The sequence below is a fragment of the Balearica regulorum genome, chromosome 2, assembly GCF_011004875.1.
Source record: "Balearica regulorum gibbericeps isolate bBalReg1 chromosome 2, bBalReg1.pri, whole genome shotgun sequence".
In the NCBI taxonomy this organism is placed as follows: domain Eukaryota; kingdom Metazoa; phylum Chordata; class Aves; order Gruiformes; family Gruidae; genus Balearica; species Balearica regulorum.
This window is the reverse complement of record NC_046185.1, coordinates 90,709,208-90,721,849: the sequence shown is the minus strand read 5'-3', so window position 1 is coordinate 90,721,849 and position 12,642 is coordinate 90,709,208. Positions and strand designations below refer to the sequence as shown.

The 12,642-nt window shown below is 38.0% G+C and overlaps 1 protein-coding gene across 2 annotated transcripts in view; it reads left to right on the top strand.

The window, feature by feature from the left end:
- The window catches only part of DROSHA (drosha ribonuclease III), a 75,326-nt gene that overhangs the window by 38,183 nt on the left and 24,501 nt on the right, over nt 1-12,642 (top strand). For both annotated transcript variants that reach the window (XM_075744857.1, XM_075744858.1), the window contains 5 exons: nt 753-860; nt 5,753-5,860; nt 8,309-8,447; nt 9,116-9,176; nt 11,115-11,174. In XM_075744857.1, the coding sequence (XP_075600972.1) occupies nt 753-860; nt 5,753-5,860; nt 8,309-8,447; nt 9,116-9,176; nt 11,115-11,174 (476 nt within the window). The remainder of the gene's footprint in view (nt 1-752; nt 861-5,752; nt 5,861-8,308; nt 8,448-9,115; nt 9,177-11,114; nt 11,175-12,642) is intronic.

Sequence of the window (12,642 nt, the reverse complement as noted above, 5' to 3'; positions counted from 1 at the left end):
TGCTTGTCCTGGTTCTGGCTAGGATAATTTCCCAAGGAGCCAGGACAGGTGAGCCAAGCTGGCCAGGAGGCTATTGCATACTGTGTGACATCATGCTCCCCATAAAAGGGGGCCAGGCGGGGAGGGGCGGGTTGGTGCCGCTCCAGCAGTAGCATGGTGCTCGGATTGGTAAATTGCTTTCTGTTATCACCCATTGTGAATATCTGTTATCAGTACTGTTGATTGTTTCCCTCTCCTTTGCCCTCCCAGTAACCTGCCCTTACCCCAACTCCCGGGGCTTTGCCTTTTGTTTTTCCTTTCTCCTCCCTACCCTGCTGGGGGAGGGGTGAGCCAGTGGCCGTGTGGTGCTCAGCTGGGGCTGGGGCTGAACCATGTTAATGCTTCAAACCAGGAATACTCATGGTGATGGACTTGAAGGAAGAGGTTGTTTCACACACAAGGGTAAAAAAGGTGCTTTCCTAAGGGCCTTAACTTGCTTACACATCTTGGATGTGTGAGTTGAACTGGTTTGTTCTGTCATTTGCAGAGAAAAATGTAGTTGCCTCTGTTCTCTTAGTCTACCAAAATCCTTTGTCTACACCGTACTTCAGCATGTCCACCAGTCTGTGGCTGGCAGTTACAAGATTTGGACTAGTCTTAAAACTGCTCACCAAAACAAAACCTTAAACTGGTATCGTGAACGCACTCGTGTGCATTGATACTGCTTTGTTTTAGAAGGTTTTTCACAGGAGCTCTGCTCTCTCCCTGTCTAGGAAGCACTGCAGAAAATTCGTCAGAAGAACACAATGAGACGTGAAGTGACCGTTGAGTTGAGTAGCCAGGGATTCTGGAAAACAGGGATACGCTCTGATGTCTGCCAGGTGACTAAACCACAGAGATGTCTGATGAATTTTCTTTCTTGATAGCTGCCGTTTACCTCCTGCAAGGGTTTGTGATTCTAGGCTGAAGAACCACACGGAAATGAATATTTTACTTCAATAAGATCTGTTAATTTAGGGAACTGTTCTAATGTCCTGTCCACCCCCTCCACACACGAAAAAGTTATTTTCAAATTTTTGTTTTATTGCCACTGGTTCATAAGCACAAGGAAGAGGGAGTAGGAATGGTCAGCTTGAGGCTGGAGGTTAGCCAAATGTTGTGTCTAGTGTGGAACTCCAAGGGCTTTTTCATCCATCAATTGGATTGGGTTTAGATGTTTTTATTTTAATATCTTTTTCTATTTAGATTTTTTAAAAAAATAATTTTACAGTGAAGCACAAAGGAATATCTTTTTACTTGGAAAAAAAAGAAAAAAGGAAAAACCCACCAGAGCTAACTTTTGGATTAAAACAGGTGACCCATAGGAACATATCTTTCAGACACTCTTTCATATGCATGACATCTCCAAGGTACAGATCTCTGCCAGATCCTAGTCTGAAGCAGTTGACAGCCACTGGCTTTAATATGATAAAAATCAGTGGAATTTTTATATAATATTGTATTAGTAAAATTCAAGTAGTTATAACAGCCAAATACCTAAACTAGAGGTATACTTGCATCGGTTTTTAGCTGTTGTTTTGGAGATGTTATTTAAGAATTAAATGCTTACAATTTAATATTAACTTAATGGTATGAAGTATAAGGTTTGGGGATTGCTAGGCCGAGGTATAGTTAGAAATCCTACTGTTATCTTGGAAGTCTGGTAAGGCCAAAGGGGAAATTCTAACAGGAGAGAAATGCTAATAACTAAAATTATCTTTCTTCTGTCTGAAACATTTCTTGTGATTCTACTGTTGCTTCTGAAGTCGAAGAAAGAATAGTGGAACAGTATCTTCTCACATAGCCGAGGAAAATTACAGCCCTTTTCTAATTTTTTGTTGTGTACTGTATCTATTTTTACAGGTGAAGTAAACTGCAAATTTCTAATTTAGGAGCTTTGAAACAGTTCTGTGTTATAATAATTTCTGTGATTCATCTTTTAAGGTCTTCTTGGATATTCGTGTCATGTTTTGTTGTTGAAGGACAGCAAAACACCAAAGAACAATGAAAGTAAAGCTATTTCATGTTTTTGTGCCCATCTGCAGCCATAATATCTAAATCAGCCAGTTCTGGTATGAAGGTTCTTTGATTTGATTTCTTTGAGAGGCCAAGAGTAGGCCAACTGTACATCTGTAAAATGAAAGATTGCTGCTGTTGCTACATGCTTTTTCCAGATTAAAGATGACTAAAACTAAATACACATAAATCAACTCTGTGGGCAGAGCTGAAGTGCAGTGATTTAAAATTAAAAATGTTGCTGTTTAGAAGATTGAAAGTCTTTTAAGTCGCTCTCATTGTTTATAGTTGCTCTAAGTTCCATGTAGCAGTAGTGACACTGGTCTTTGCAGACTCAGAAATGAACTGCTTGGAGGGGGAGGAAAAAGGGTGAGTGAAATGTTCCAAAAAATGTAAAACTGCTCTGTTCTGCCTGCCTGAGCTGAAGTGTGCTACTTGGCCACTAAACTGGGCAGCACTTCCTATGCAGTCTAGCAGGATGGGGCCACGCTGAGTAGATGCCACCCCCCTCACACACCCATTGTTGTCTGTATTGTTGTTGGTGTGCCCTCAACAGCTGTGTGTAGTGTTCAGGGTGAGGAGAGAAATGATGTGTTTCAAAATATTTCAGCTTACCTGGTTCTTAGTAGCTTCAGGTCAGGAGCATCTGCCAGCCTGGGGGATGGTGGCCCTAGCTGGGAGCACCTGTGACAGTCCCTGCCTTGCCATGCCAGCTGCAGTGAGAAAAGAATTTGCAGCATAGTTAAAATCATACATATTTAAAAACAAAGCAGAAGTTACTTGTATGTTTATAACCAGATGCAAGTACCAGCATTATGGGATGACTCCTGTGGCCATGTGGTTTCAGGAGATTTTTTTTTTAATCACTAGCCATTCTTTAGCCTAGTACGATTTTTAAAATATATATTTGATTTTCTTACAAAGAGATTAATACATAAAACATCAGAAACATCAAATAGCTATAATCAAACATGATGCACATTAATTGAATCAATCAAGTATTTACTGCCATGAAAGCAGCACTTTGTCAATATAACTGCACGAGTCAAATTAAAGGCTTTCTGTGTGCTCCTAGGGAGATGTCAATTCTTCATTCACTGTGCTACAGCTGATAAAAATCCAAAACTTTATATTTTAGTCCTCAAACTTATGGCCACATGTATTATAAAGAATATTAAACCTTGCTTGAGGGACTCCACACAGCCCCTAGTGCGCTCCTCCACCCCCCTGGGCATGGGGAAGAGAATGGAAAAAAACTTGTGGGTTGAGATAAAGACAATTTAATAGGATAACAAAGGAAGAGAATAATAATAATAATAATAACAATAATGATAATATAACAAGTGATGCACAAATACAATTGCTTACCACATGTGGAAGGAAAAAAAATTAAATCCGATGCCCGGTCTGTTTCTGAACAGTGAATTTGCCTCCTGGCTCACTTCCCAGTTACATCTGGAGCATGATGTTCTATGGTAGGGACTATCCCTCTGGCCAGCCTGGGCCAGCTGTCCTGGCTGTGCTCTCCCAGCTTCTTGTGTACTTGGCAGGGTGTGAGAAGCTGAAAAGTCCTTGGCTTAGTTTAGACACTACAACTACCTAGCAACAACTAAAACCATCAGTGTGTTATCAGTATTATTCTCATACTAAATCCAAAACACAGTGCTATACCAGCTACTAGAGCTAATTCCCTTTCTATCTCAGCCAAAACTAGACCACCACATCTACATGTCTTTAAATACCTCCAGGGATGGTGGCTCAGCCTCTTCCCTGGGCAACCTGTTCCAAAGCTTGATAACCCTTTCAGTGAAAAAATTTTTCCTAATAGCCAATCTAAAATGTATTTATTGTTAGAAATGGTGTGGCCAGCAGGAGTAGGGAAGTGATTGTCCCCCTCTACTCAGCACTGGTGAGGCTGCATCTTGAGTACTGTGTTCAGTTTTGGGGCCCTCGCTGCAAGAAAGACATTGAGGTGCTGGAGCACGTCCAAAGAAGAGCAACGAAGCTGGCGAAGGGTCTAGAGCACAAGTCTTCTGAGGAGTGGCTGAGGGAACTGGGGTTGTTTAGCCTGGAGAAAAGAAGGCTGAGGGGAGACCTTATCGCTCTGTACAAGTACCTTAGAGGAAGGTTGTAGCCAGGTGGGTGTTGGTCTCTTCTCCCAAGTAACAAGAGATAAGAAGAAATGACCTCAGGTTGTGCCAGGGAAGGTTTAGACTGGATATTAGGAAAACTTTCTTCACCTTAAAGGCTCTCAATCATTGGAACAGGCTGCCCAGGGAAGCGGTAGAGTCACCATCCCTGGACGTATTTAAAAGACATGTAGATGTGGTGCTTAGGGACATGGTTAAGTGGTGAACTTGGCAGTGCTAGGTTTACGGTTGGACTTTATGATCTTAAGGGTTTTCTCCAGCCTAAACAATTCGATGATTACTTTCCAGCTGTGTTCAGTTCTCAAGAACTTTGCAGTCTTTTACTGAAACAGGAAGTACTGCCATTGGTTATTCTTAACTTATCAATCTTGTAACATTCTCCAGTTTGTATTTTCTGCTGGTCTTTAATGACATGCAGAAATCCATATTTATTCCATAAATTATTTGTCATTTGCTATGTATGCTTGTTTTTCTTGCATCTCTCCACACTATGCACTTATCTTCTGTAATCCTACACATTCCTCTTTCTGAAATTAATGGTGATAAGATTTTGATTCCCTGAAAACACATCATTCTTTCAAATATATTCATGTCATGTAACTAATAGGAATGATTAGAAGAGCTGAAATTTTATTTCAGTGTCGCAAAAAAGGTCATGTGCGTAAAATTCTTTAAATACTGATATTTCTCGTGTAGCTCTTTTTCTCCTGTAGCTCTTACTTTTCTCTCTTATACACCATTTTTGATGTTGATATACTTTCTCTGCTACTGTACTGATAAACTGTACTACTTGCTTATTTCAACCCAGATCCATCCAAAGTCAATATTAGTGTAGAATTTCTGCTTTACAACACTGAAAGAGGGAGACTTTTGTTGTCACAACAGAGTTAAATTTTTATTGAAATTTTCCCCAACAGAAAAACATTATGTGTTTCCTAGATGATCAAACAGTAACATTTCTGATATTTTTTTAGCACATTAAGCCAACAAATGCCAGACAACAGCATTTCAAAAAGCCCTTAATTCTTCCTCGGAAGGAAATGAAACAAGTCACTAATAACTGTGCTTGAAAATCAAGTAGCTACTGTTACTTGGTGAAAGCTGGTTAAAGTAGTATAAAGTGCTTCTTCCCTAACGTTATGAGGCAGAGGGAAAATGGTCTTTCTTAATCTTTGGTACTAACCTAAAACTATAGGATGTTAATGAGAAGGTACAAACATATTGCATTCTATTCAGTCACAGCTTATTGAAATTTGATGTTAGTGATGACCAGACATTTTTTTCTAACCTCATTCAACATATTAATAAGTAGAAGACTGGGTTTATGTATTTATTCATTTAGTCTGGGTGGGGCTGTGTCCCCCCTGTGATGATGCAGATGGACAAATCTGATTAAGTGTTCTGATGATGAAGGTTGGGAAACCGTGATTATTTTTTTTTCTCATTTAAACCAAAACAGTAAAACTCGGTGTTGTGACAAATAGAAAATGTTCGTATTTATAGTTTAGTCAGCTGAGTACTCTGTACACTGAAGTGAAATGCTTTGCCTTATTGCAATTGTGTTTTAGCACGCAATGATGCTTCCCGTCCTCACCCACCATGTCCGCTACCATCAGTGTCTGATGCATTTGGACAAATTGATAGGCTACACTTTTCAAGATAGATGCTTGCTGCAGGTAAGATATGAAAAAATAAACTACTTTTTGGTTTGTCTTGCTAATATTATTGAGTTTATCAATAATCCTGCCAGGTGTACAAACTTGAGAAATGCACTGCATTGCTACAGCTTGGACATACTTGATTACTTGCACTGCAGATCTTTCAAATGTTTCAGTTATCCCAAGAGATTTCTAAATAGAGGCATCTATTGTGCAGGTAGGCATACACCTACCTTTGCTCTCATGATAAATCTGGATTTGCTTGTAATGTGTAGAAAGACAAAAATATGCTTCCTGAAAAGTCTCTCAGGTACATTGCTTATTATTTCTGCATAAGTTCTTTTTTAGATATTTGTGAAGAATATGATGCTATTCTGCAGATGAGCGTACGTGCCTTGCTTCTTCCTTTTACAGTCTGTTGTTCTAAAAAAGAGTAACTTGAGCATTGCCATTTTATTTTGCATTTATAGCTAGTGAAAAGGAATTTGCAAACTATGTTCAGCTCTTGGTTTCCACAAGTACATGATGAAAGTTTTGCATTTACAAACAAGGGCAGGGACTGGAGGGGAGAATTTACTTGTTTAAATGTATCCATGTCACATGACCAGTCATTTATGTAAGTGCATATTTGGAATTGATCATCTCCAGAAGGCTGAATCCTGGCATGGTGGCACCTTTCCCCTTATATTTTTTTCTCAAGTTATAAGTTTTTCTGAAGGGAAATGGAAACTTCTGTTCAGGATTTCCCCCCTGAAATAAGCATCATGTATCTCCACTGACTGGAGCTGAGAATGGTGAATTTTTTTCTAAGTTCAAAACATGCAGTTTCTGTATGCGTATGGAGACTTTACTCCCAAACTACTTGAAGCAGAGGCTTACGGAGAAATCTTTTATCATAGCTTCTCTATTCTCTAGAAGTTGGTTTCCAGGGCTTGTCCTACTGAAAGTTACATTGAACACTGGGCATCTTGTGGGATTTGGTTGTTTGCAGACTGCCTTAGTTTTATTTAATAAAAAGGCTAAAAATGCACTGATGGAAGTCTTCAAAATGTTGAGACCAAACACAGAAACCAAAAAGCAAATCGCAATTGAAAAGGGAAGAAAGCATAAAAGCAAGTGTGTTAGCATTAGTCAAATTAATGTTTAGTTATAACAAAAGTACTTTTAAGTGTTTGATCCCTATTCAAATTTATTTAAAGCCTACAATTTTTTTCCAAAAAAGGAAGAGCTTTTTAAAAATGTATATAGTACCGGTCACCTACTTAAGCATAGGCAATACTAGATGTATAGTTTTGTATTGATTTTTACCTGTTTCATCATGATATATTCTTCTTAAAGTACAAACTGGGCAAGAAAGACTACAGTAATTTAACTATTCAGAGAAGTTGTAATGTGTCATCCAGTTCAGATAGAGCAGAAGTTGAGAATGCACGATCATGACAAGCTTATTAATATTAGCAAGGAATTAAAAAGGACTTGGTGTTCTTACTGTTGATTAAATATAATTTTACTCTCTAAAATAATTAAAATAGTCTTTGGAAAGCTACAGGCAATGTGTGAATGAACTACTGGAATGTCTTTGCTCACAGTCTGCAGCACCAGTCCTCCAAGCATTTCAGAACTAACTTTCTGCAGTTTAAATTTGCTAATGTGTCTCTTGTTTTATATAAAGGGTGTGTGTACACATGCAATTATATGTGCATAATATTTTTAGGTGCATATGTGTAAAGTAAGAGAAAATGCATGAGTTTGCAGGATGAAGTCATAATAGTAGTCGTTCTGTTCACCACCATTTTTGTAGTGGTGATGTCAGCAGCAAAGTAATCTTTTGATAATGCTAGATGGTACAAATTTAAAACAGAAGACCAATCCTGCTGTTGCTGTTCACTTATAGTTGAAGAGTGGCCTTGTATAGTCCAGACAGAAAGAGTTGTTCTGAGAATAACCATGGCAGAGATAATATACTTGTTTGTTGTTTGGCTTTTTGAAGTAGGAAAGTTTTATAGATACTTAAATAACCTAAATCAAATACATGAATGGTTGAGAAATTCTTGTGGTTGTTCATATTTTTAATGTGATTATGCTGCAATGTTAGAGTGAATATATGTTTAAATAAGCAAATGTATTGAAATCAGGTCAGCAAAGCTTGTAAGCAAAACTCTTGGAGAAAATTGACAGTTCATGCTTTTTCTCTTCTAAACTAATTTTTCTTTAAAGAAAAAAAAATGTTGAAAGTTAATTAGTTAAATTGATGATTGGGCATAAATGTTGCTTCTTTCTGACATTTGAAGTAGTACATCCTGCATTTAAATTGCTGGAACCAAGCTACTAATTGATGACATCACTTTGTAGCCTTTCTTCAAACTAAAAAATAACAATTATTAGCTACTAGTCCAAGATTAATTTTTTTACGTTTGCAAAAATACATCTAAGCCTTTTTTTTTTCCTGTATGTGCTACATTATAGCTTGCCATGACTCATCCAAGCCATCACTTAAACTTTGGAATGAATCCGGATCATGCTAGAAATTCCTTATCCAACTGTGGGATTAGACAGCCAAAGTATGGAGATAGGAAAGTTCACCATATGCACATGAGGAAAAAAGGTATGCTGTGACGCTGCTACTGTTTTTCTCTCACCTCACACTTAATCAGTAAGAATTTTTTTTTGTCTGTTATTATTTTGTTGGCCATTGTTCTTCTGAGAGATCCGTTCAGTGGAGAATTTTGGTGGTTATACACAGACACCAGTGAGATCTTTCTAAAAGACCGGATTTTTCAAGTTAGTCAACAAGTAGAGCTGAGAAAAAGCAAGGATAATAAATCGGAGGATGTATTTTCTTTAATTTTTGACAAGTATTGTTTTCTTAATTTGCTGCTCAATGTGGTGAGCAAACTGGAGGACATTTTGTAAAAATGTCTTAATGTGAAAATGTGGTCTATCTGCTGCAGAATATTCCTTACCCCTTAAAAGTATATTCAGCTGTAATGAAGTAAATTGTTCATTGTTGATGTAATGTTTGGAATGTCTTTCTCACACAAAGGTGGTATTTTTATCTGGTGCTCTGAATGCAAAAATACAATAATACTGTAATGGAACTGCAGTCAGGCAGAGAGCATCTGTAAGGATTATACTTGCTGTAAGTAAACCCTGTAAATAACAGGATGATCTTGTGTGCGGCAATTAAAGTAACATTTTGAATAATTTTTTTCTAAGCCTATTCAAATTGAATTAGTGGTTGTTTATTTAATAGTGCATTGTTTATATTTCTAGGGATAAACACCCTGATAAATATTATGTCCCGTTTAGGACAGGATGATCCAGCTCCTTCCAGGTAATGAAAATAACTGTTTGCAAGTAGGGAAGGTGTTGCAGAGGGAGATGTTTGATAGAAACACCCAACTTACTGTCAGCAACAGCTTTGGTGTATAGTTTAGTTGAAATGAAAAGTCCTTTCGAATTGACTTTTATATTATGAAGATGTGCTGAACCTCCATTAGCCGTGACATAATAAATGTTTGGTCATGCCTGCAGAAAATTCCTGAGGAAGGTTCTAACAGATAATTCTATCATCTTGTTTATCCTTGAAATGAGGAGGACTAAAAGACTACCTTTTTGCTCTCTGCAGACTGAAAAATGAGATTCGTTGTTACTGCTATCATTGCTATAAATTGAATTCTCCATCACGTTTCCTCACTGTGGTACCTTCCTGGCATTGCACCTTGTTAACACGAGCATGATACTGAACGTGGGCTTCTTTGATTTACTGGTCCAATTTAAAGACATATGTAAAAAACATTACTGTTGTAATGTAATAATCCTTAAATGACCACTAAGAATTCTATATAAATAAATGTTTAAGATGTGGTTTTATAGCCACAAGCACCATATTTAGCCAAAGTGAATAAACAAAGCTTATAGGGCAAATGCAAGAAGCAATGCATGTGAAATCTCCTAAATGTGTGAACTAGAGGGCAGAGTGTGTTTTAATTAGTGCAATAACTGGGCCTCTTAAGAGGCATCATTTTGGAGGAAGCTCGGGAATAGGAGAAGATGAGTTCTGAATAAATTGTTGTTGCAGTGTTCCCCAAATGCTGTTTCAGCTTAGACCATGCCTCTCTTTGAAGAGTCAGCCTCAAGCTTATTTTGGCCCTTGTAAGATAATGTGAGATAAGGCTAAATTGCATTAATTCTCACAAAATAACACACAAATATAAAATACCCCTTCTGAGATCCGTGTCTTCCACTGTGCTGCTAAACAGAGTAGTTGTAGTTTTGCTCACACTTTGTTTTACACAGTAGAGGCACTTGTATTCTTTCAGCCCATAACAAAGGCCTGCTATTTCAGAAATTAGACTGACTATATAATTGTTGGGGGAGTGCAAATTACAATAAAAGCTGTCAAACACTTGAGAAGGATCTTCTGGATTAAAAAAAAAAAAAAATCCTGTGGCAATGGCCTTGATTCTAGTACAATCATGCATGAAGTCAAAATGGTGCTACTTATGCTTTGATATGTAGAGCAGAAATTTGTATATATTTGAAGACAAACTCAGGTTCTTTTTCAGCTACTGTGTCCTGTTAGTCCTTTGTTATATAAGCAGGCAGAGTGTTTGGAGGAAAGGCAACTTTGTGCAAAACAAAGGAGAATCAGGAGCAGTGATAGAAGAAAAGGAAAACACAGGAAATACAAGGCTCTACTAGCTTAATGGCATCTTTGAATGCATCTTCTTGTACAGCCATTTTTTCCTTTGAGTTCAAAGAAAGTTACAGAAAACAGGGCATTTAAAGGTGCTATGAAAAATGAAAATACTTTCTCCTTTTTAGCTGTGCCATACCAACAAATCTGTTGCCCAGTCATCACACCCTGCAGGTGTTGACGTTAATAACGTGCATTTCCCTAGTTGCATGCACAAGACTGAAGGCAGGCTGCTTGTTTCAATCACCTGGTGCCCTCTGATGGTCAAAGAAACCTGACCTCAGTGCCAATCAGTGGAACTGTTTCCTTTCTCTATTTGTTAAGCTCTGACGATAGCTCAGAATGGAATATAGGAAAATTTCAAAGGTGGTGGTGTCAGTCCTGAGTTTCAAGATTCATGTAGTTGTTATTCTGGTTTGGAAAGGATTGTAACCCAGAGAGCGTGGGGGAGTCTGCAAGAATGTCTGTCATGGCTGATAAGCACTCAACTCTGATTTATTCTTTTTTAATTGTATTGTGTAAATAACTATCGTGTTACTTAGCTGATAGTAAACCTTAAAATGCCTTTTTCAGGATTAACCACAACGAGCGTTTAGAATTTCTGGGAGATGCTGTGGTGGAGTTCTTAACGAGGTAAATGGGGAATTCTTGAACAGTCCTCACCTTTGTATGTTATTGTCATATAGTTGGGCTTATTAAGCTTTGCAGTGTCTGCTTTATGACTGTGTATGTTTGCAGTCCCATCTGATACTTAGAGCTGCACATCTGCACACAGCTCTCTTGAAAATTCCTTCAGTGCTGGTGATACAGCAAGGAAGATGACAAAATGAAAAACTAGACCTTGTTTCATGGAGTGCAGTTTTAAGTTGGTTGGAGTTAGAGATTATTCAGCTATAGACAAGTTGAACTTTGTACCCTTTTTTTTAAAAAAAAACCCCTATATTTTTCTTAGCATGCCTTTTTGTTTCTATGGGTTTTTTCTCTAGTTAATAGAATCATAGAATGGTTTGGGTTGGAAGGGACCTTAAAGATCACCTAGTTCCAACCCCCCTGCTGCGGGCAGGGACACCTTCCACTAGACCAGGTTGCCCAAAGCCCCATCCAACCCGGCCTTAAACACTTCCAGGGATGGGGCCTCCACAACCTCTCTGGGCAACCTGTTCCACTGCCTCACCACTCTCACAGGAAAGAATTTTTCTAACATCCAATCTGAATTGACCCTCTTTTTAGTTTTAACCAATTACCCCTCGTCCTATCACTACACTCCCTGATAAACAGTCCCTCACCATCTTAGCTGCAAGTGAAAAGCATTTTTTGGTAATATTGACTGTGTTGCAGTTCTTGCATTTCTAGTTATTAGGGCTGTAGCTTCCATAATGTCTGTATGTAAATAAAATAGTTGAGCACAAATGTAATTTATTTAGAAGTAATAACAGAAAAACATGGATCATCAAAAATTGTTGCAGTTTTGGTCTGTTTTGAGTATTCTGAAATCAGTGAACAATACAGGGATATTATCGATTACCTCCATTGACATCTCTTACCTGAGTACTAGAGGTTAGCACAAAATGAAATTATAATCTATTTTCAGCTGCTTTGTTCTGCTGTGTTTTGTAGGCAACTGGTCTTGTTTACTGTGAAGCTTCTCTTTAAGCAAGTTTGTTATATGAATAACAAAACTGCCCCGTTCTCTACTAGTTTCTACTAGCCATTAGCTACTCGGTATTCAAAGCTATTAGTCTATAAAGGTCTCTACTGCCCTTAAAACCCATGGCCTTTTCTCTCATACAACAGTACAGGCTGATAAGATGGAAGACTTGCTGATGAAAATGTCTTGCATTTTTCATTGTCATTGTTCATCAACCATCAGTTGACTTTCTGAGCTAACTTTTGTCTCAATTCAGAAAAAACTTCAGCTGCATTACTGTTCAATAGAGCATGTAAGCACCTATTGAAGTCTGAATTTTTTACTCTAACTCTCTTGACTTCAGGTCTCTGCTTTTGTGAATTATGATGCTTGATTAGCTTGCCTCTAAGTTTTATAGCAATTTTTGCCCTTAAATAATCTTACATCCATCTGCACTTTTTTCCCCGTGTACTG